Source organism: Limanda limanda, chromosome 7, assembly GCF_963576545.1.
Source record: "Limanda limanda chromosome 7, fLimLim1.1, whole genome shotgun sequence".
In the NCBI taxonomy this organism is placed as follows: Eukaryota; Metazoa; Chordata; class Actinopteri; order Pleuronectiformes; family Pleuronectidae; genus Limanda; species Limanda limanda.
Genome location: NC_083642.1, coordinates 15,596,947 through 15,618,596, shown reverse-complemented (window position 1 = coordinate 15,618,596; position 21,650 = coordinate 15,596,947). Strand labels below are relative to the sequence as shown.

Here is a 21,650-nt window from a genome sequence, read left to right as displayed (position 1 = left end):
CTAACCTAACGTTCGATATTTTGAACTTGATCCAGCCATCCCCCTCTGTTTTGGTCACTCTTCCTCTCAGCAGCTCGTAGGTGTACCCTCTGCTGTCCAGCAGCGGGAAACAACCGCCAGGGTAGAATTTGCAGCAGGACTTGAAGTAACTGTTGTAAACTGAAGGGAAGTCGAGTCTCAGCAGAATGGGTTCGTACTCCTTGATCCTCTCCTGCCCGTTGAGATGAGAGAAATCTGGAAAACAAACATCTCTTTTCAATATGTCACTTAACACACTGCAAAGTGCAAACATTGGCATTATAATTATTTCTTACCTAATAAAAGAAGAAAGACGAAGGAAAACTTCATCTTCAGTGCAATTATCACGTCTCAGCACGGTTTGACATTATTTTTTAGAGGATCCGAAGCTCCTCCTCAGCAGGGGAAGATGAGGAAGTGGTTATTTCATCAGGTCAGGGACTGGCATGTGTCCTTACTGGCTTCCTGTCAAATTCAGAATTTAGTTTAAGAATCTATTGATGGTTTTTAAGATTTTGTTTATTTGGTTGAACAGTTACACTTTTATCATCCATCCCGAGGTCCCAACATTATCATTATCGCTGGAGTTGAGTTTAAGCTATTGTGCATTCTCAAATAGTTATGAAGAATGACTTTCAATTGTTTTTTGTATTTCTTCAGTTTTATTAACATTTTACATTTTATTTTCGTAATTAAGCCTGTGGAGTTCTTTGGTCAGCTGTGTGTTGCTTTAAACGTGCAACATGTGTTGCAGAACATTTCTGACACGTTTCATAAAAGCAAAACACATGCACACATATTTTTTTAACCTTAAAATAGCAGCTTCGAAATGAGTTGAAATAGGTAGAATGGTTCCTCTTTCAATCCCATAACTCACCCTGGTCGTTTATTCTTGCTCAATGTAACTTTAGTGAGGGGTTCGATTTCCTGTGAGAAGTGTGGAACTGACTGATTGTTGCAATTGTATTTTGACAAAATCCGGTGCAGCGGGTTGGAGGGAGCTGAAGCTGAACTGTAGATCATTTAAAAACTTTTGCATTTATCTCCAGAGGCAAGGAAACTTTTGACATATAAAAAATCCTTAACAGAGTTTTTGTTATAGCGGCAGCTCTAATAGGGAGCTGGGGATCATGGGTAAATATCCACAGTTTAGTTGTGTTCCAGTTCCGTGAGTGGGATAGTCAAAGCTCCAATGAACAGATTGATGTTTTTCCCCAAATGAAAACCACTTAATTGCTCAGACACAAAGCCTAACAGAATTTAATCAACACATTTGGCTGCAGAGGGGGCTGTTGCTCAGTAGAGGTTACATAGAGTTGCTTAATATAAAGTAAACGACTAAGTATGTTTTAACTGTAAAGAACATTTTGGATGTTGTATATTTTAGTTGTTATGTGTTTATTTGTGTTGGTTATGATTGAATTGCATTTGATGAAATTGCATCATCTACTGTTCTATTGCAAAATGCTGCACATGCATTTTCCGTTAGCCCAACATGTCGTAATAGAAAACCCCAAAGCGTGTTGCATAATGACTGAAGAGGTGAATAAACTGATCCTGAAAAAAAAGTTTCCCAGCCGAGTGATTGAAGTTGAATAACTTTTTAAATGTCTGCTGAAGTAATTCGGTATATACAAATACATAGGAATAGATATAAGAAATCAATAAAGTAAGCTCTAAGTATTTATGGATACAGAGAATATACACAAAGTGATTTATTTGGTGTCAGCTTTTAGCTTATTAAACACTTCATATTCACTCATTCAAAACAAATCGCTCTTTACAGAACAGAGGTTGTGGCATTCTAGCAATCAACAGGTCTTATTACAGATAAACAATAAACGCTCCCCTTTTCATTTTCTCAATCTGAAAACTAAAATGTTCATTTGGATACTCTGTATATTTCCAAACACACGATATAAGCTGTTTCATTTTCTTTGATAACATTGTCTTGCAAATCGAAGCAGTTGAGGCACATAAACACAAATACATTTTTATAATTACAATCCCGCTCCTAAATGCACAGCCACTATGATTAAGTTAGAAGCGCTGGGTGCAATAATCTGAATTTACAAAAAGCTGTTGATCTTACTAAACAGTGCAAACACCCCCGAGCAGATGAGACCGTGGAGGACACGATGCTTTAGTTCACAGCCAGCTGGATGCATAAATAAGTTGAGGTCACTGCACGGTACTTGTCAGCTCATAGTGGTTTGTATTGGTCCTGGGCGATGCAGGTTTGAGTCCCAGTAGTTTTAAGAAGCCGTCTATCCATCAGTGAAGGTGATGACATCACAGTGGATGCCCTGCTGCTGCAGCTGTTCCAGCTGTTCAGGTGTAGCTTCAGTGTAGACCGTCTGAGTCTGCGCCATCTCTGCCTCTGCCACTGTTACAGGAACAAAGATGATCCATTTAGTGTGATATGGTGTCTGGTGCCATTGTTGCTATTAGTTTTCATAAAGGTGATTTCATACTTCATGTTATCGTTAATCCCATTGGTAAACAAGATCATGAGCTGGTTGCCCACAGCAACCCATCTGTTGTTGCTCATTATCTATGAATGGTGATCATCCACACAGCATTAAACACTGTTGATAACCAGATTGTTCCCAGTCATTTTAGTAAAATTTGTAAATCCACCTACATTAAATAGCTGTGTTATTGTCTCCTTGACTGTGCATCAATTAATTGACAGCAAGATTTTAAATTCAAATTTATGAAAATAGTCGAAACGATATTTAGTATTTAATTTGAGTCTAAAATCTAAACTGATTTATTTGTATTTTATAGATTATGATTAGAGCCCGAAGGATAAATCATTTAGGTGATAAAAATCGGTCAATATGAGCTTTTCACATCGGTATTTATATTTGATTTATAATCACTTCAGATATGTGTCGAGAGGAAGAATTACATTTTACAGACTAGACAATACAGGACATTTGTTAATTTTAAATATCTATATATTTGGTTGTATTTATATTTAGTTTTTATAGATATTTATAATAACATTTACAATTAAAGTTAGATTGTAAAATATCAAAGCTCAATGACTTCTTCAATCTTAAGAAACATTGGCAATTTTATATATATGATCCTATATATCAGTATTAAAAATGTTTACTGTCTAATGTCGGCCCCAAAAAATATATATTGCTTTATGGATTTGTGATGAGCCATTTCCTGCAGGACACAAACTTAGTCAAGAGACGGTGCCGTGTAGAGGAAGAAATCTTCTCATAAAGACAAGTGACCATGAGTCACCAGAGGCGGCATGTTCCCTGTTTAGCACCTACCGTTGCATCTTGCTTCTGTGACTCACACAGAGTTTCTCCACATTTGTCTCGGAGAAAAACAACTCGTTCATATATATATATATTTTTTTTTAAATTTTTTTACTGGATTATTAAAACAATGAACGTTTCAAGGAAACCGACCTGGCTGTTCAGGTTTTGCCTTCTTTCTGTAGCAAACTACACCCATAATAACCAAAGTGATCACAATCATCACTGTAATGGACACAACGACCAATAGGGGCAGGCCAAAACTCCAGGGCATGCTGTGAGGGGGACACAGAAATTCAGATGAAATATTATTCTTCTTAAGTAGGAAAACACTATACAATCAGCATGAAACAGGAAATGAGGTAATCCACCTGGGACTGTCGGCGTTGCTGATGGTTTTGATGGTTGTTGTCAGGGGAGGCTGAGACGAACTGTGGGGAATTGAGGATTCTGTAAAATGCAAGAACATCATATAAGATGAGAAGAGGAGTTGTAATCCTTTACAAAGAGGTGAGAGGGGAACAATAAAATACACCTTTGTTAAAAAAAACATTTATCTTCCAAAGCTGTTTCACTGCATTATTGGGCACACTGGAAGGTTTTGTATAAGACACTTTGTAACATCACAAAAATGCAAATTGAAGGAATACTTATCCTACCTGTGAACACGAGAAACATGTAGATGAAAATTATGTCTGGTTTTTCCAGCAGAGAGCATCTGTAGTATCCTGCATCCTCTAACGTAACGTTTAATATTTTGAACTCGATCCAGCCGTCCCCCTCTGTTTTGGTCACTCTTCCTCTCAGCAGCTCGTAGGTGTACCCGGTGCTGTCCAGCAGCGGGAAACAAATCCTTTTGTTTTCGAGTTTGCAGCAGGACTTGATGTCACTGTTGTAAACTGAAGGGAATTTGAGTCTTAGCAGAATGGCTTCAAACTCCTTGATCCTCTCTTGCCCATTGAGATGAGGGAAATCTGGGAAACAAACATATCATATCAATGTCACTTAACACACTGCAAAGTGCAAAAATTGTAAATATATTTATTTCATACCTAATAAAAGAAGCAAGATAAAGGAAAACTTCATCTTCACTGCCATTATCAAGTCGCAGCACGGTTTGACATCATTTTTGGAGGATCTGAATCTCCTCCTCACCAGGGGGAAGATGAGGAACTCATATATTTATGATGATTCACTTTCAATTATTTGTGTATTAATCAGTTTTATTTAAATTTTTAACCTAAAAATAGCAGGTACAAAATTTGTTGAAATAGGGAGTATGGTTCCTCTTTATTTCCCATAACTCACCCTGGTCGTCTATTCTTGCTCAATGTTACTTTAAAGAGGGGGCACGATTTCCTGTGAGAAGTGTGGAACTGACTGATTGTCGCAAAAGTATTTTGACAGAATCAGCTGCAGCGGGTTGGAGGGAGCTGAAGCTGAACTGTAGATCATTTCAAAACTATTGCATTTATCTCCAGTATTCAGCAAGGAAACTTTTCACATATGAAGAATTCTTAACAGAGTATTTGTTATAACGTGTTGCATAATGACTTAAGAGGTGAATAAACTGATCCTGAAAAAAAGTTTCTCAGCCGAGTGATTGTGGTTGAATAACTTTTTAAATGTCTGCTGCAGTAATTCAGTATATACAAATACATAGGATTAGATATAAGAAATCAATAAAGTAAGCTCTGAGTATTTATGTATACAGAGAATATACACAAAGTGATTTATTTGGTGTCAGCTTTTAGCTTATTAAACACTTCATATTCACTCATCCAAAGCAAATCGCTCTTTACAGAACAAAAGACAAATGTAAAAGGTATGTACATGTTCATATCCAGTAAACATGAGGTTGTGGCATTCTAGCAATCAACATGTCTTATTACAGATCAAAAATAAACGCTCCCCTTTCCATTTTCTCCATCTGAAAAAACTAAAATGTTAATTTGGATACTGTGTATATTTCCAAACACACGATATAAGCTGTTTCATTTTCCTTGATAACATTGTCTTGCAAATCGAAGCAGTTGAGGCACATAAACACAAATATATTTTCATAATTACAATCCCGCTCCTAAATGCTATGATTAACTTAGAAGAGCTAGGCGCAATAATCTGAATTTACAAAAAGCTGTTGATCTTAATAAACAGTGCAAACACCCCCGAGCAGATGAGACCGTGGAGGACACGATGCTTTAGTTCACAGCCAGCTGGATGCATAAATAAGTTGAAGTCACTGCACGGTACTTGTCAGCTCATAGTGGTTTGTATTGGTCCTGGGCGACGCAGGTTTGAGTCCCAATAGTTTTAAGAAGCCGTCTATCCATCAGTGAAGGTGATGACATCATAGTGTTACCATCAATGGACAGACCGTGGCCTGGATCCTCGGAGACGTCTTCATCAGGGAGTACTACGCCGTCTTTGATGCCCCGTCCAAGTACCCTGGTCTGGCCAAGTCTGTGTAATCAGATGAGACACCTGATGGATTGCCTGTAAATGTATCAGGACATGACTGAGCAGGAGACAAAGTGTAAATTCTAGATGTGTATATGTTGCATTTGCAATAAAAAGATTAATGCAAAAACATATTTTTGTGAGCTTTCCTCTGTATCCATTGTGACGAAAGCAAAGCTCACATTTGAGTCCTGAAAAAAACATTTAAAATCTTTGGTCATCGGAGGTTTGTGGTACAGTGTTGCTCAGCAATGTTACAGGAATAAGAATAAGTTCAGTCTGCTTACTCCCCAGAGAAACCAGATCTTATATTGATGAAAGAAACATGACTGACACCATGCTTTTATGTAAAGAAAATTTAATTGAGCGGCAGAATAACAGAGCGGAAGGTTGGGGTATAATCTAGAAGAAGCTGACGAGACCAAACAGTGTTGTGAGAAGAGATAAGATGTCACAAGCTAACAATGGTATTTGACCATGAAGATTTCAAAAGTATCAAACCTCAAGGAATCCACACAAACCTTTTGCCCTATTATCATGAGAGATAATTTATTTAATCCCATTATCATTTCATTTGTTAGGCCTTCAATCATTTACACAAAAGCTTATGTTGTATACATTTAAAGATGTAGATCAGAGGTTTAACATGTACATACACAAAGTGACAAAGAGACAAAGAGACAAAAAGACAAATTGAGCTGCAGAGTTCCAGATATCTCGTCCATTGTGCAGTTCAAGCTCCAAAAGTGCTGTTGGACCCCTCATTCTCCATTCATGAAGGGGGCAGGGGAATATGTAAAAAACAGACAAACAGTGATGTGTATAGAATCAGCCCCAAGTTAAAATCAGAGACTTTCCCCTGAATTCACTGGTGGATTGCCAACTAGAGTACTCCACCGTCTCAGCATCCAGGGCTGCCGCTCGTGTTTTGGAATCCTCAGCTTTGCTGTGTGGATTTGTAATGAGCCATTTCCTGCAGGAGACAAACTTAATCAAGAGATGGTGCCGTGTATAAGGACAAGTGCCCATGCGTCACACGAGGCGGCATGTTCCCTGTTTAGCACCTACCGTTGCATCTTCCTTCTGTGACTCACAAAGAGTTTCTCCACATTTGTCTGCAAAAAAAAACAACTCGTTCATATATATATAAATATATATATAATATATAGTTTTTTTACTGAATCACTGAAACAATGAACGTTTTAAGGAAACCGACCTGGCTGTTCACGTTTTGCCTTCACTCTGCAGCAAACTACACACATAACCAAAGTGATCACAATCGTCACTGTAAAGGACACAACGGCCAATAGGGGCAGGCCAAAACGCCAGGGCATTCTGTGAGGGGGACACAGAAATTCAGATGAAATATTATTCTTCTTAAGTAGGAGAACACTATACATCCAACATGAAACAGGAAATGAGTTAATCCACCTGGGACTGTCGGCATTGCTGATGGTTTTGATGGTTGTTGTCAGGGGAGGCTGAGACGAACTGTGGGGAATTGAGGATTCTGTAAAATGCAAGAACATCATATAAGATGAGAAGCAGAGTTTAAGTCCTTTACAAAGAGGTGAGAGGGGAACAATAAAATACACCTTTGCTAAAAAAAAACATTTATCTTGCAAAGCAGTTACACTGTATTATTGGGCACACTGGAAGCTTTTGTATAAGACACTTTGTAACATCACAAAAATGCAAATTGTTGGAATACTTATCCTACCTGTGACCTCGAAAAACTTGTCAATGAAAATGTGGTCTTGGATTCCCCGCACAGAGCATCTGTAGTATCCTGCATCCTCGAACCTAACGTTTGATATTTTGAACTCGATCCAGCCGTCCCCCTCAGTTTTGGTCACTCTTCCTCTCAGCAGCTCGTAGATGTACCCTGTGCTGTCCAGCAACGGGTAACAAAGCCTTTCATTTTCGAGTTTGCAGCAGAACTTGATGTTACTGTTGTAAGCTGAAGGGAAATCGAGTCTTAGCAGAATGGCTTCAAACTCCTTGATCCTCTCCTGCCCGTTGAGATGAGGGAAATCTGGGGAACAAACATATCATATCAATGTCACTTAACACACTGCAAAGAGCAAACAATTTTTATATAATTATTTCATACCTAATAAAAGAAGCAAGATAAAGGAAAACTTCATCTTCACTGCCATTATCAAGTCTCAGCACGGTTTGACATCATTTTTAGAGGATCTGAAGCTCCTCCTCAGCAGGGGAAGATAAGGAACTCATATATTTATGATGATTAACTTTCAATTGCTTTTTGTATTAATCATTAATTTAAATTTTGTAACCTTAAAATAGCAGGTAGAAAATTTGTTGAAATAGGGAGAATGGTTCCTCTTTCATTCCCATAACTCACCCTGGTTGTCTATTCTTGCTTAATGTAAATTTAAAGAGGGGGTTTGATTGCTTGTGAGAAGTGTGGAACTGACTGACTTGTCGCAAATGTATTTTGACAGAATCAGCTGCAGTGGGTTGGAGGGAGCTGAAGCTGAACTGTAGATCATTTCAAAACTATTGCATTTATCTCCAGTATTCAGCAAGGAATTTTTTCACATATGAAGAATTCTTAACAAAGTATTTGTTATAACATGTTGCATAATGACTTAAGAGGTGAATAAACTGATCCTGAAAAAAAAGTTTCTCAGCCGAGTGATTGTGGTTGAATAACTTTTTAAATGTCTGCTGCAGTAATTCAGTATATACAAAAACATAGGAATAGATATAAGAATTCAATAAAGTAAGCTCTGAGTATTTATGGATACAGAGAATATACACAAAGTGATTTATTTGGTGTCAGCTTTTAGCTTATTAAACACTTCATATTCACTCATCCAAAACAAATCGCTCTTTACAGAACAAAAGACAAATGTAAAAGGTATGTACATGTTCATATCCAGTTAATATGAAATTGTGGCATTCTAGCAATCAACATGTCTTATTACAGATCAAAAATAAACGCTCCACTTTCCATTTTCTCCATCTGAAAAAACTAAAATGTTCATTTGGATACTCTGTATATTTCCAAACACACGATATAAGCCGTTTCATTTTCTTTGATAACATTGTCTTGCAAATCGAAGCAGTTGAGGCACATAAACACAAATACATTTTTATAATTACAATCCCGCTCCTAAATGCACAGCCCCTATGATTAAGTTAGAAGCGCTGGGTGCAATAATCTGAATTTACAAAAAGCTGTTGATTTTACTAAACAGTGCAAACACCCCCGAGCAGATGAGACCGTGGAGGACACGATGCTTTAGTTCACAGCCAGCTGGATGCATAAATAAGTTGAGGTCACTGCACGGTACTTGTCAGCTCATAGTGGTTTGTATTGGTCCTGGGCGACGCAGGTTTGAGTCCCAGTAGTTTTAAGAAGCCGTCTATTCATCAGTGAAGGTGATGACATCATAGTGGATGCCCTGCTGCTGCAGCTGTTCCAGCTGTTCAGGTGTAGCTTCAGTGTAGACCGTCTGAGTCTGTGCCATCTCTGCCTCTGCCACTGTTACAGGAACAAAGATGATCCATTTAGTATGATTTGTTGTCTGCAATTGTTGCTATTAGTTTTCATAAAGGTGATTTCATACTTCATGTTATGTTAAGCCTATTGGTAAAAAAGATCATGAGCTGATTGCCTACAGCAACCCATCTGTTGTTGCTCATTATCTATGAATGGTGATCATCCAAACAGCATCAAAACCAGATTGTTCCCATTGCATCAGCAGCAAGTTTTTTAATTCAAATTTATGAAAATAGTCGAAACATATTTAGTATTTAATCTGAGTGTAAAATCTAAACCGATTAATCATATAGGTGATAAAAATGAGAAATGAAAATAGAGAGCCGACCTGTGACAGCAGATTGGGCCGCGGCCTCTAAGTCTTCAGCATTCACCATCTGTTGCTCTGAGCTGATGGGCAAATACTGGATCTGACCGTCATGACTCACGGCGATCTGAACACATAAACAATATGGAGCAATGAACTTCTGTCCAAACAACAAACTGTTACTGTGTAGAGCATTTCAGATGATGCTCCTCACCTGCTGCTCCTGCAGAAAGGTCCCGTCGTGCTCATACTGGATGATCTGTCCATCTGGCATCTGAGGAACAGTTAGAGATCAGTAAGCGTCACCTAGACACACAGCATTTAATAAGATCATCATCACTTGGAGGAACTAAAAGCAGCAGTGGTTAGACTGACCTGGATGTGGTTACCGTCAGATACTACTACATACTCCTGAGGGATCAAATGCGGAACTCCATCTTGTGAGATGATATACTGGACCTGAAACAGGACGTGAAACGAGAAACGTGAGCTGAAAGTGGAACTGGAAAGTTCTTCTGATATATTTATTTAACTTTCCTTTTTGTCCTGTACATAAGAACAGGAAGTGGTAGAATCTAACCTCTGTGACCTGGTTGTCTCCTGTCATCAGGTGCTGAACTGTCTGTCCATCTATGGTGGTTATCTGCTGAATGTATGTGCCCTCCTCCTGCAAAATGCATACATGAATGATTTTAGTTATAAAGTCAGGACTATCAATTTACTGCATGCAAAAAAAAGTTTCAAAGAATTGTATGAATTTACAAATAAGTAGGGAACGTACCTGGTCTGACAGCGTCTGTTCTTGAGATACAATGATGTGCTCCTGTCCCAAGGCCTGCAGCCGCTCTGGACTAATGACAGTCTGATTTGCCTGCAGGGCTGTTGCAGATGTAGACACGCACACACACACAGGTTAACAGTTTTGTGTCTTCTGTTATATAGATCAGATGTGAACCTTAATACTACATGCATTGGGGTTCCTTCATTTATATATATATATATATATATATATGTATATATATAGGGTTCCTTACACTGCAGCGTGGCTAAAGCCTCCTCGTCACTGTTGACTATGATGGTTTGTTGAGATGAGTCGCTACGTGTCTTGCGCGTATGATGATCCTGATTGTGGAGCCGCTCCATGTGAAACTTCAGATGGCCATTACGGTTAAACCTGAGGTATTGGAGACAAAAAATAGATATTACTTACATGAACAACTTTTCCTGACCACAAGGAGTTTATGCTGTTTACTAAACACATGTTTTGCGTCGACTCAAATTCCTTCTGACCTTTGCCCGCAGAGTTTGCAGGAAAAGGGTTTCTCGTTGGTGTGGGTCATCGTGTGTCGACGCAGGTCCTTCTTGTTCTTGGAGGCAAAGCTGCAGTTTGGACACTTGTGGGGACGTAAGTAGGAGTGCAGCTCCATGTGATCCTAAAATAAAGCAGGATATCAATCACTGTCAGAAAAGTCGAGGTCCAAATAACAGAATTGCCTTTGAATTCACACTTCTGAAAAATACAAAAAAATGTCTGACATACAGCGGGTAGAAAAGGTATTGAACACGTTACCATTTTTCTCAGTAAATATGTTTCTAAAGGTGCTATTGACATGACATTTTCACCAGATGTTGGTAACAACCCAAGTAATCCATACATACAGAAAACCAACAAAATAAGTTCAGAAATTAAGTTCTGTGTAATAAAATGGAATGACACAGGGATGTTTTGAACACATGAAGAAAGGGAGATGCAAAAAGGCATGGAAACCTAAGACACCAGCGGATATCTATCAGTAGTTAGAAAGCAATCCTGCCCCCTTGCAAATAAATAACAGCTGGTTTAGTGCAAACTGATGGCCTATGAAAAGGTGTCTCATTACCAAGGTGTCACACAGGATACATCTCATGATGGGTAAAAGCAAAGAGCTCTCTTAAGACCATCGCAACCTTATTGTTGCAAAACATACTGATGGTATTGGCTACAGAAGATTTCTAAACTTCTGAATGTTCCAGTGAGCAATGTTGCGGCCATAATCCGGAAGAGGAAAGTACATAATTTCACCATAAACCGGCCACGACCGGGTTCTCCTCGCAAGACTTCTGACAGAGGAGTGAAAATAATTATCAGAAGAGTTGTCCAAAGCCAAGGAGCACTTGTGGAGAGCTTCAGAAAGACCTGGAATTTGCAGGTACAATTGTTTCAAAGAAAATAATAAGTAATGCACTCAACCGCCGTGGCCTGTTGAAATCTGCTGCCACTTACCAGGATGATGAACACGAAACGAGGGTGGGCATTTCAGCAAGACAATGATCCCAAACACACAGCCAAGGAAACTCTCAATTGGTTTCAGAGAAAGAAAATAAAGCTGTTACAGTGGCCCAGACAATCACCTGACTCTATGGAAAGAACTAAAGATCACAGTTCATAGAAGAGGCCCACAGAACATTCACGATTTGAAGACTGTTTGTGTGGAAGAATGGGCCAAAAGCACACCTGAGCAATGCAGGTGACTAGTTGCTCCATACAGGAGGCGTCTTGAAGCTGTCATTACCAACAAAGGCTTTTATTACCCGGGTAGAGATTCTCTTTGTCTTGTCTTTTACACTAATAAAACGTAATTTGATGAGCTGGAAAAATATTGATATTACTGTGCCCCGTGGAAAATCTTATAAAGATTTATGACTTTTGCAATGAAATTCAAGAGGCACATGGATTGCACACCAAATGGGATCAAAACATCTTCTTCATATAGGTCAGATGTGTGTGTTGGGTTGAGTAACAGATGCCAGCATGATGACGTGATGACTCGCATACCAAGGTGCTGCATAACTTTGAGAGACACACCTTAACCTCAGGCCAGGAGGAGGAAGTGAAGTCACAGTCAGGACACTTGAACGTGTTGGGATCTATGTGCGCCCTCTTGTGGTTCTCCATGTCAGAGCGTCCATGGAAAGACTCCATACAGATTCGGCAGGAGAACCTCTTGGAGCCGAAATTGGGAGAGCTCGACGCAGTGGGAGAGGCTGGAGCTTCACTGCTCAGCTGACAGAAACAAAATAAAACATAGTCAAAGAATAGGAATACAGACGAGTACATCACTATTTCCACAAAATGTAATATTACAGTGGATACTTACCTCTACTTGTTGCAACACGCCATCAGGCAACGATGAAGTGAGATAGAACTTTTCACTTTTTGTGCTCTCTGATCCAGAGACATCTAAATTCTGAGATGGACTGCTCTCATCATTACTGCAAAAACAGCAAAATTACAGATTGTTGAGACATTAAAGAGTCCTTTTACAATTAATCTTCTGTCATGTGACAATGATTCTCTATGTTACACCACATTTCTCATAATCAATGAAAGTGAGACTGTGCGTTATGTTACCTGTATCCAGGGCTGTGGATTTCTTCATCAGCCTGCTCCACCACATTGAAGTCGCCACCGCTTTCGTAGGCTTCTATCGCGATCTGGGTGAGCTCTCCCGTTTCAGAGGTGGTGGCCTCGTAGGCCTCCTGTAGCACCGTGTCACCGTTCTCAGACACATGGAAGGTCATGACCTTCTGAGTCTGGCCCGGTTCTGTGGTCACTGTGCTCCAAGTGCCCTTCTCCAAAGCTTTACCTTCTGACTTGAGCACAGCCACCTGAGAAGCACAATAAGGACATCTTTAATCTTTATTTTGTTTCAAAATGACAGCACACTTTGTGTAGAAAACTCGCTTCTTTTAATGCAAACAGAGATTTTTCAACCAGCACCAACCTGTAATGCGTTTCCAGCCAGTTCACGTGCGTTGCTCATGTTCAGCAGCAGGTCCAGGGCATTCTGAGCAGATAGTTCACTGGATTCAGCTGAGGAGTGGATGGAGACAAAGTCAGCAAAGCGACATAATAGACCAGAAATATGAAAACATTCTCATATGGAATATTCACTGACCTTGTTCATAAATAATGGTGGTGTTTCCCATTGCATCCTGGGACACAGAGGCATTTTCAATACCGTGCATGGCTTGTAGTGTCACCGAATCCACTGCAACCTAACGAATCGGAGAGCAAGAAGTATGATCTCCCAATGCCACAACATGAGAATAAATTAAAGAATGAAATAAAACAGAAATCAGAAATCTGACTCACAATAGTGCTCTGTAAAACCCCCTGCGTGTCGTCATTTTGTTGTTTGAGATCCTCTATCTGCTGGAGGGTGAAGAAGGGTCTGCGTCGTCTCCTCACAGGCTCCTCAGGGTGAGCCGAAGACCACTCCTCAAACGCCTCAGGATGGCGACACTGAACATGTAGACGCAGGTTCTTCCTATGCTTGGTCGTGAAGTGACACATTTCGCAGGAGAAAGGCTTCTCTCCTGTAGAGATTATAAACACAAAATGAAGAGGTACCATCAATCCATGAGGATGTAAATAGAACTGGTTTAAAGAAACCTCATGAAAGTGTCTCTGATCACTGACCTGTGTGTTTGATGGCTAGATGGGAGACCAGGAACTCCTCTTTAGAAGAGGTGTATTTACAGTAGTCACACTTGAAGGGCCTGTCGTTGGTGTGGGACAGCTGATGGTTGAGCAGCAGCTTCTTGTTGTCACAACTGTAGTCGCAAAACTCACACTTGAACCTGGGACATGAACATAAACAAGTTATTCATTATGATATCTCATCACACTAACATCAAAGTCAACGACTTATTCTAGCCCAGAATTTCTAACCACAAGACATGCAAACTGGTAAATGAAAAAGGGGAGAAAATATTGTTTGCAGTACTGACTTGCTGTCTCCGAGACTCTGGATGTGGGTCAGTAGGTGCATTTTGAATGTGTACCTCTTCTTGAAGGATTTACCGCACTGAAAGACAGACAGGCATCTTCAACAAGATATTTCAAAACTTCACAGTAGGACAATTTATCAGTTTAATTTCCAGTATCCCAGTAACACACAAAATGAATCTACTGGGCAGCAGATCATGCATTCATACAATGTTGCCTCAAAATCATGATAACAGTTGATGTTTTTAAGAATCATTTCATAGGAAATCCTTAATTACTTCAATCCAACATTGAAATTATTTAAATTTAGTTTCTCACGGAAAAACATGTGATAATGTTTTTTGCCACTCTGCCAAGCACAGGGATTGTTGGTAATCAATTAAAGGTCCAGTGTGTAAGATTTAGGTGATAGGGATCTGTTGACAGAAATTTAACATAAAAAATAATCCTATTGATGTTTTTACGAGTGCGTTTCATCTAAATTGTACAATTTGAGGGGTATTCAGCTGCAACTTGCAACTTCCCCACTAGATGGCCCTAAATTCTACACACTGCATCTTTAATGCCATAATATATTTTTCTAAAATATTAGTATTTCATATATATTTATTTATAAATGAATTGAATTATCTTTTTGTCTGACCTTGTCACACATGTGTGGTTTCTCTGCGCAGTGGGTTTTCATATGCTGGGTCAATCTCTTTTGCATGGGATAAACCCTGTGACACACAGGGCAGGGGAACTCTGACACCTTCGGTACCTGCGTGAATCAGCACATATAATCACACAGTGAGTTTATCATAAATAGAATTTAACCACCAATTATATATGGGAAACTTGATGTTTCTTACCAACTCTGTCTTTCTCTTCCTGTATAAAGAAAAGAAAATAGTAACAACATATGAAAATCTGTAATCAACAGTTATTCATTTAATAACTTGCTGTACATGCTGTCCGAGTTTCTTACTTGTCTTTGTTATGGACTGCTGCGTGGCGAAGTACATCTTTCCTGTAGACACTTGTGTAATCACACTCCTCACACTTAAAAGGCTTGATACCCTCATGATTAAACATGTGTTCCTGTAAAACAGTTCCCGATAATTATAAAACACAATGGAAACGTGCACGTAAACTGAGGTTAACCTGAGTGCGGTGCAGTTGAATTGCGACTAACCTTGAGCGAGGACCAGCGCTTGCAGCGATAGTTGCACTGGAGACACTTAAACAGCTCTGGGTCATTGCCCTCGTGAGAATCCACATGGAAACGCAAATCTTCCTGAGTGAGGAAGCGCGAGCCACAGATCCAGCAGTTGTGAGGTCTCAGAAGAGGTTTGAGGGATTTATAGTAACGACTGAAAGATAATGGCGGGACAGAAATTAGCATGGCGAAAGTTCTGTGGTACTTTTACAACAAAACTTCAAAAAAAAGTTACCTACTTTCGATTTAGGTACTTCTTATATTTCTTGCGAAGGAAGCGCTTGGAGGGTCGACCCCTTTTCCTCTGGAAGAACTCCTCCTCTGGCTGAGAGTTGGATGAAGGGTCTTTGTTCTCAGAGTCAGATTGGCTTATTGTGGCCTCAGCAGGGTCCCCATCAATCACGATCGCAGAACCACTGCCTAACCCGGAAGAGCTTGCCTCTTCAGAAACACTAGCATCAGCGCTAACCCTGGGCTTCTTAGCAACACTTTCCGAATCTGTAACAAACATATGAGAAGGAATGAAGAAAACAAATCTAGAGGGTAAGTTGGCTATTTTAGGTTCCCTTTGCAGTGATAGGCTGGTTTTTGTTTTGCTTGGTAAAATTTGCGAACCAACCTTTGCTGTTGTAGCCGTCTTCTAACGAGCTGTACTTCCTCGGACGACCAACCTTACGTCGAGGACGACTGTGAGAGGAGGAGGAAATAGGGGGAGTGGGCTTTTTCAGTAGGGCAGGTGGTCTTTCTTTGCAGTCCTCCTCTGTTGGGCTGTAGTCACTATCCTCTGCATATAAACAGAAGAGCAGGAACAGTGAATATTACTCTTATATTGTAGCTGTTTCACTGACTTTAAAAAATAATCCATTTCTCTATGATCTGATTTGGGGTTCAACAAAAATCTTCCAGTCTGACCTTCAGGATCGTCAATAGCACCAGAATCCACAACATCATCGTCTTCTTCCTCGGCCTGGCGAGGCTCCGCAGCATTCACCTTAGCTGCCTTTCGTTCCTCAGCTTCCTCCCTCTCTGCCTGACGACGGGCCAATGTCTCACTTTTAGGAGGTCGTCCACGTTTACGTTTCTTTGGCACGTTCCCTGAACAACCAACATTTCATGAATAAGAAAATAATTCACGACTTACAAGCAAAGTAAAGTTTCACTTTGATACATAATCAGCTACCTCACCTGCAGGTTTAAAGTGTTTGTCTCTCATGTGATTAATGAGTGTGTCTTTGGAAACACTCTTGTATGGACACATCTTACACTTGAACTGCTGTACAATCACTACTTCCATCATCTCCTCCAGCTCAGCCAGGTTTGGTGCTCTGTCCCCTGGGACTTCTGCTACTGTTGATGTCTCCATCTCCCTGACCAGCTCAGCTTCCCTCTGAGGCCCCTGGGAGCCCTGCGGCTCCTCTTGGCTGGGTGAGCACTGCTGAGCCGGCTCAGGCTCTGGAATTGAGTTATACGTCCCACTGCTGCTGATATAGGTCCCAGACTGGCTCTCACTGCTCTCCAGGGCCTCAGGAAGCTCGCCTGAGCCGGCTGTGTCTGCCAGAGGATGGTCTGATGAAGAGCTGTCATCGGCATAGAGTGAGGCCTCAGCTCCATTGCTGCTCTCCATGTAACAGGAGTGCTCCGGCTGCTGTCGGGAGTGCTGTGGCTGATCCGGATCCTGGTTCTGATCGTCATCTTCATCATCGTCCCCAGCTTGGTACTGAGAGCAACCCGGCTGCTCAGAGTCTGCAGCTGCAATACATTCTGCGCCATACTCCGCCCCATACTGACGACATATCAGGGAGCGGTGGTCTGCACTACTGTCGATGTAACTGCGTGAATGATGAGGCTGCTCTCCATCGTCCTCTGCACACTCAAGATACCCAGCACTGCACTCTACCACATAGTGACCTCGGCTGGTAGCGTTCGAGTCAGCACCGCTGCATTCCACGTATCCAGGCAGGTCCTGGTCGCTGTTATCCCCACTGTAGTCAGGGAAGCCTGAATGGGAGCGTGTCTGGTCTGGTTCCTCGCCTGAACACTCCACATAGGAAGATGAGGACTCCCCTGTCTGGTCTGGGCCATCTGCACTGCAGTCCATGTACTGGGAGGGGTGGGAGTGCTGGGGCTGGTCAGGCTGACTGCTGCTGCTGTCCTCTGGGTAACCCGAGTGTCCAGGCTGATCATCGGGTTGGTCGAGGTTGCCCTGCAGGTCCCCCTGGTCCACACAGGTGGATGTGGGACCTTCAGCGAGAGCTTCTATGGCTATACGATTGGACTGGGCTGAAGATGACGTATGAGCTACCATGGGAGCACCTATGGTGGAAAATACAAACAGATGGATTGTACATCGTTGACTTAAAAGGATTCCAATATTTTCATTCTGAGGCTTACTTACGTGTCATCACACTAAGTGGAATTTAAATAGCTTTTAAAAGTCAAAACTCACTTATTAAAGGATTCAAATAAAGTAGGTGCGTTATATTCTTATTAAGTACCATGGGAATATTAAATTAGTTATTTGCTGTGTGAATAAATGCTGTATGCATGTGGTGGTCATATTTTTTGTGGGGGTCATTAACTTTCAATGTTTTGATGTTTTGAAAGGGGCTGAAGTATAAATGGGTCAGAAGTAATATTGGCACACTTACCGTCATCTGGTCCTTGTACTATCAGATACTGGGTTGTTTCTGCAGCCCCATCTTCTGCACTGGTCACAGATATACAACCTGATAGAGAAGCAGAACAGTACAGTACAGTGTGAGTAGAATTACAAGGCTTGAAGTTGCTCAACCTTAAACACAATAGATATAAAAGTAACAGCTTAGATACCATTCATGATGTCAGGCCCAATGGTGGACTCTATGATTTTGTCAATGGCAGACCCCAGGTCTGACGAGGTAGAAGCAGTTGAGTCAGAAACCATCATGGCTCCTTCAGACACAGCGCTGGAGTGGACGAACACTTGGGCTGACCCAGACACCAGCACTGACTGGGTCACCGTGGAGACACTGGACACGCTGGTGGACTGGGCCACTGAGGAGGAGTCGGGGAGGTGGACTGATGAAACTCTGACATCTGTACTGGAGCTGGTTTCTGGGATGAACACCTTGAGAGGGAAGGAGCGAGACCATGATGTGTTACAATATCTAAATAAAACACAACTGCCATATTGTTGGTTTTATTCTGGCTTGAATATATCACGGTTTTTTTACAGGCGTTTTTGCAAAGCTTACCACAACTCCCTCTGAGCTCTGTCCCACATGGCAGTCCGACTCTGGGGCCTGTGTATGAGAGGCAGCAGCATCACTGCTGTCTGCCGACATGGCCTCGGATGACTCCACCCCCATGCCGCTTTCGGATGGCTCCTCCATCCCAGAGGGGCCGGCATCACTGCTGCTCTCCACCTCATTCTCCTCTGAATCCATGACTATCTACAATAATTTGACATGAACACAACACATTTTTAATGTGCACCACACTTACTGCCCGCCTTGAGCAGCATTACTGCAAGTTCATTGTGTTAAAATGTACACAACTCATGTTTAACTCCTCGGTCACTTGCCCTTAAGAACATTGGTATCAAAAGTAATTGCACAACTTAAGATATTCTAAAATCTTTGCTGGTGTTTCGCTGGATAACAGAAAATATAGAATGACTTCCAAAACAAATCTTAAAAGTGTTGGGACAGAAACAGAAACACTTTGTCCAACTTGCTCAACTGTGAAAAATGAATAATGTTGAACAAGGTAACTTAGTAGCCTTGCTATAGAACATAATAGGTAACACCTTGGTGTTGTTGTACAGTGTGTGTCGCTATGTGTTACTAATTCTGACAGATGCTCATCCAACTGGATATTAACTCTTCAGTTTTTCTGTAATACCTCACTTTCCCAGTTTCTAAGGTCACAGTTTAGTTTGTGTCACCGTGATTCGTTTAAGAGGATTATATTGTAACAGTCATGAGTTTGTAGGAAAGAAGTTACAAAGAGCAGTTGAAAACATATGGAAATAAAGTTACAGTCCACAGGCAGAAGCTGAAAACTACATTTAATTAGGTGCACTTGAACAGATTTGATGTGGGGATCTTTTGTATGAAGTGATGCTTATGAACCACTGCATTAAGTGCCTGTTAATGCAGGTGAATTACACATTACTTTGATATGTATGAAGAATGTATAGATATCAAAGGGGAATAACAAAGTTTCACTTTTTTTGTAGGACGTTATTAGTTTTATCTGGTTGAACCAAACAAAAACTACCATATGGTTGTATATTCCAGCCTGTTGTGTATGACATGACAAACATGGGACATATTTATGATATATAAAGTGCAATGTCTTTTAATATATATCCATACATAAAAAGACATTGCACTTTTAGCTCAACACAGCTCTATTGTGTTATTGTTTGGTGCATGTTTGTCATTGCAGATCTGTATTTTATTATTTTCTCTTAACTAAAAACAAATTGCCTTCTGAATTATTAAAGTTGTACTGTATAAGAAACTTGAGTTATTTTTCTGCCACATAGGATGTTTGGGCTGTAATGAAATGTTTGGCTGTTCCCCCACTTGCACATCATTAATACACAGTTTACACCATTTTTTCCCAATTTGTTTCACAATACTGTGCATTGTTTTGATATCCGGCATTAACAAGAAACATACACATTCTGTTATTATTGTATATTAGATCATTTTATTGATGCCTGATCCAATGCAAGGATATTGTTTGTCATCCATCACTTAATGGGAAGGTGTTTATTCCAGATAACTTATACACGAGCACCGCTGCTACTCCACACATTAACCGACTGAAGGGACTGGTTTGTTTCCCTTCACGGACGTTAAGGTGGTGGGCAATAAACCTCAATGTTCTATGGACCATATTTACCCGCGATTGTACACGGAAAAACGACATCTTTGTGCCTCAGAGCCTCAATGTCATCGGAGACTAGCGCTAGCTCCCCGTACAGCAGGGCAGCTAACGCTAGCACGTAGCTGGCAGACCTGCTTTGTTTTCCTGCCTCTGTCGTGTTCTGCGAGGCTTTAAAACACTCGCACGACATTTGCCCCTCGAGCCCGGAGGGTTTGAACGTCGGAATGAAATGTGAAAAGTGAAGGCTGCGTCACAGATGTGAAGTGTTCGACACACATCGGCTGAAGCAGCCTCGGGAGTGATTGACGTGCGCTAGCTTGAGTTTTTTAAAACCGGGCCTAGCTGCCCTTAACCCTGCCTGCACCGCGTCGCCATTTTCCGCCAGGCAGCCGCTTTTCCACTCAGGCATTCGGAGAGCTCTACTGGGGACCTCGAGGGCCTGAGCCGCCGCAGACCGTCCCGATTCTCTCCCTGAAGAGAATGAAAACCTTCCCTCCGCAAGCCACCTCCATCTCCTCGCCTTTTCCTTACCGTGTGTTGTCGAGCAGGTCGCTGTCCTTCGCTGCAGAGGCGCCAAACACGACACAAATTACTAACCGATAATTGTTGCCTCTTTCTAGTCGGGCGCCATGAGGATCTCCTTGCTTCCTGTCCCTGCAACCGGATCTTATTTATTATTTTTTGTTTAAACCCGACCTGTCGTCTTATTGAACAGTCATAAATTCACTCGTTTTAATTTGATATATTCTGCGCTATTTTGGCCGTCGCGTGTTGATCCAAATATTCAGTAATTGAGATGTTAATAAACACTCGGTGGACTATTGTTTCTAGAGGAAGGCACATTACGCAATTGGGTGCGGAGTAATATGTGTCCGCCTATGTCAATAGAGAGGTTTTGTTTATACCGGTTTAAACTTTGAATAAGTTTAAAACTCATTAAAATGCATGAACCGTGCTGGTTGTGTGTATTTAAGTCAAATTAATCGTAGGGAAATATATTAATATATATATAAAATGTATGTTCAATAGAAGAACAAGGGGGAAAAGGGAAATAACAATAAGTTTTGCTGGACATTATAGGCATATACAGTATAAGTCAGTATAAGAAGTTTACACGTGCTTTCTGCAGCTCAACCACACACCGTGCTGTTGTTTATGTCGTTTTAATTGTAGACTTTTATATTTTTTTATATAGAGTTTAT

General features: G+C 40.8%; 2 protein-coding genes across 2 annotated transcripts; both read right to left on the bottom strand.

Moving 5' to 3' along the window:
* Positions 1 to 1,781: 1,781 nt before the first annotated feature.
* Positions 1,782 to 4,418, bottom strand: znf335 (zinc finger protein 335). The gene is made up of 5 exons (XM_061073942.1): positions 4,355 to 4,418; positions 3,962 to 4,276; positions 3,674 to 3,752; positions 3,456 to 3,577; positions 1,782 to 2,404 (listed from the first exon to the last, which is right to left on the bottom strand). Exons 1-5 carry the CDS (start codon positions 4,398 to 4,400, stop codon positions 2,286 to 2,288), a joined length of 681 nt encoding a protein of 226 aa, XP_060929925.1. The 5' UTR covers positions 4,401 to 4,418; the 3' UTR covers positions 1,782 to 2,285.
* Positions 4,419 to 6,136: 1,718 nt separating this feature from the next.
* Positions 6,137 to 7,930, bottom strand: LOC133004484 (uncharacterized). The gene is made up of 6 exons (XM_061073943.1): positions 7,876 to 7,930; positions 7,483 to 7,797; positions 7,194 to 7,272; positions 6,979 to 7,097; positions 6,831 to 6,877; positions 6,137 to 6,735 (listed from the first exon to the last, which is right to left on the bottom strand). Exons 1-6 carry the CDS (start codon positions 7,919 to 7,921, stop codon positions 6,700 to 6,702), a joined length of 642 nt encoding a protein of 213 aa, XP_060929926.1. The 5' UTR covers positions 7,922 to 7,930; the 3' UTR covers positions 6,137 to 6,699.
* Positions 7,931 to 21,650: the final 13,720 nt, after the last annotated feature.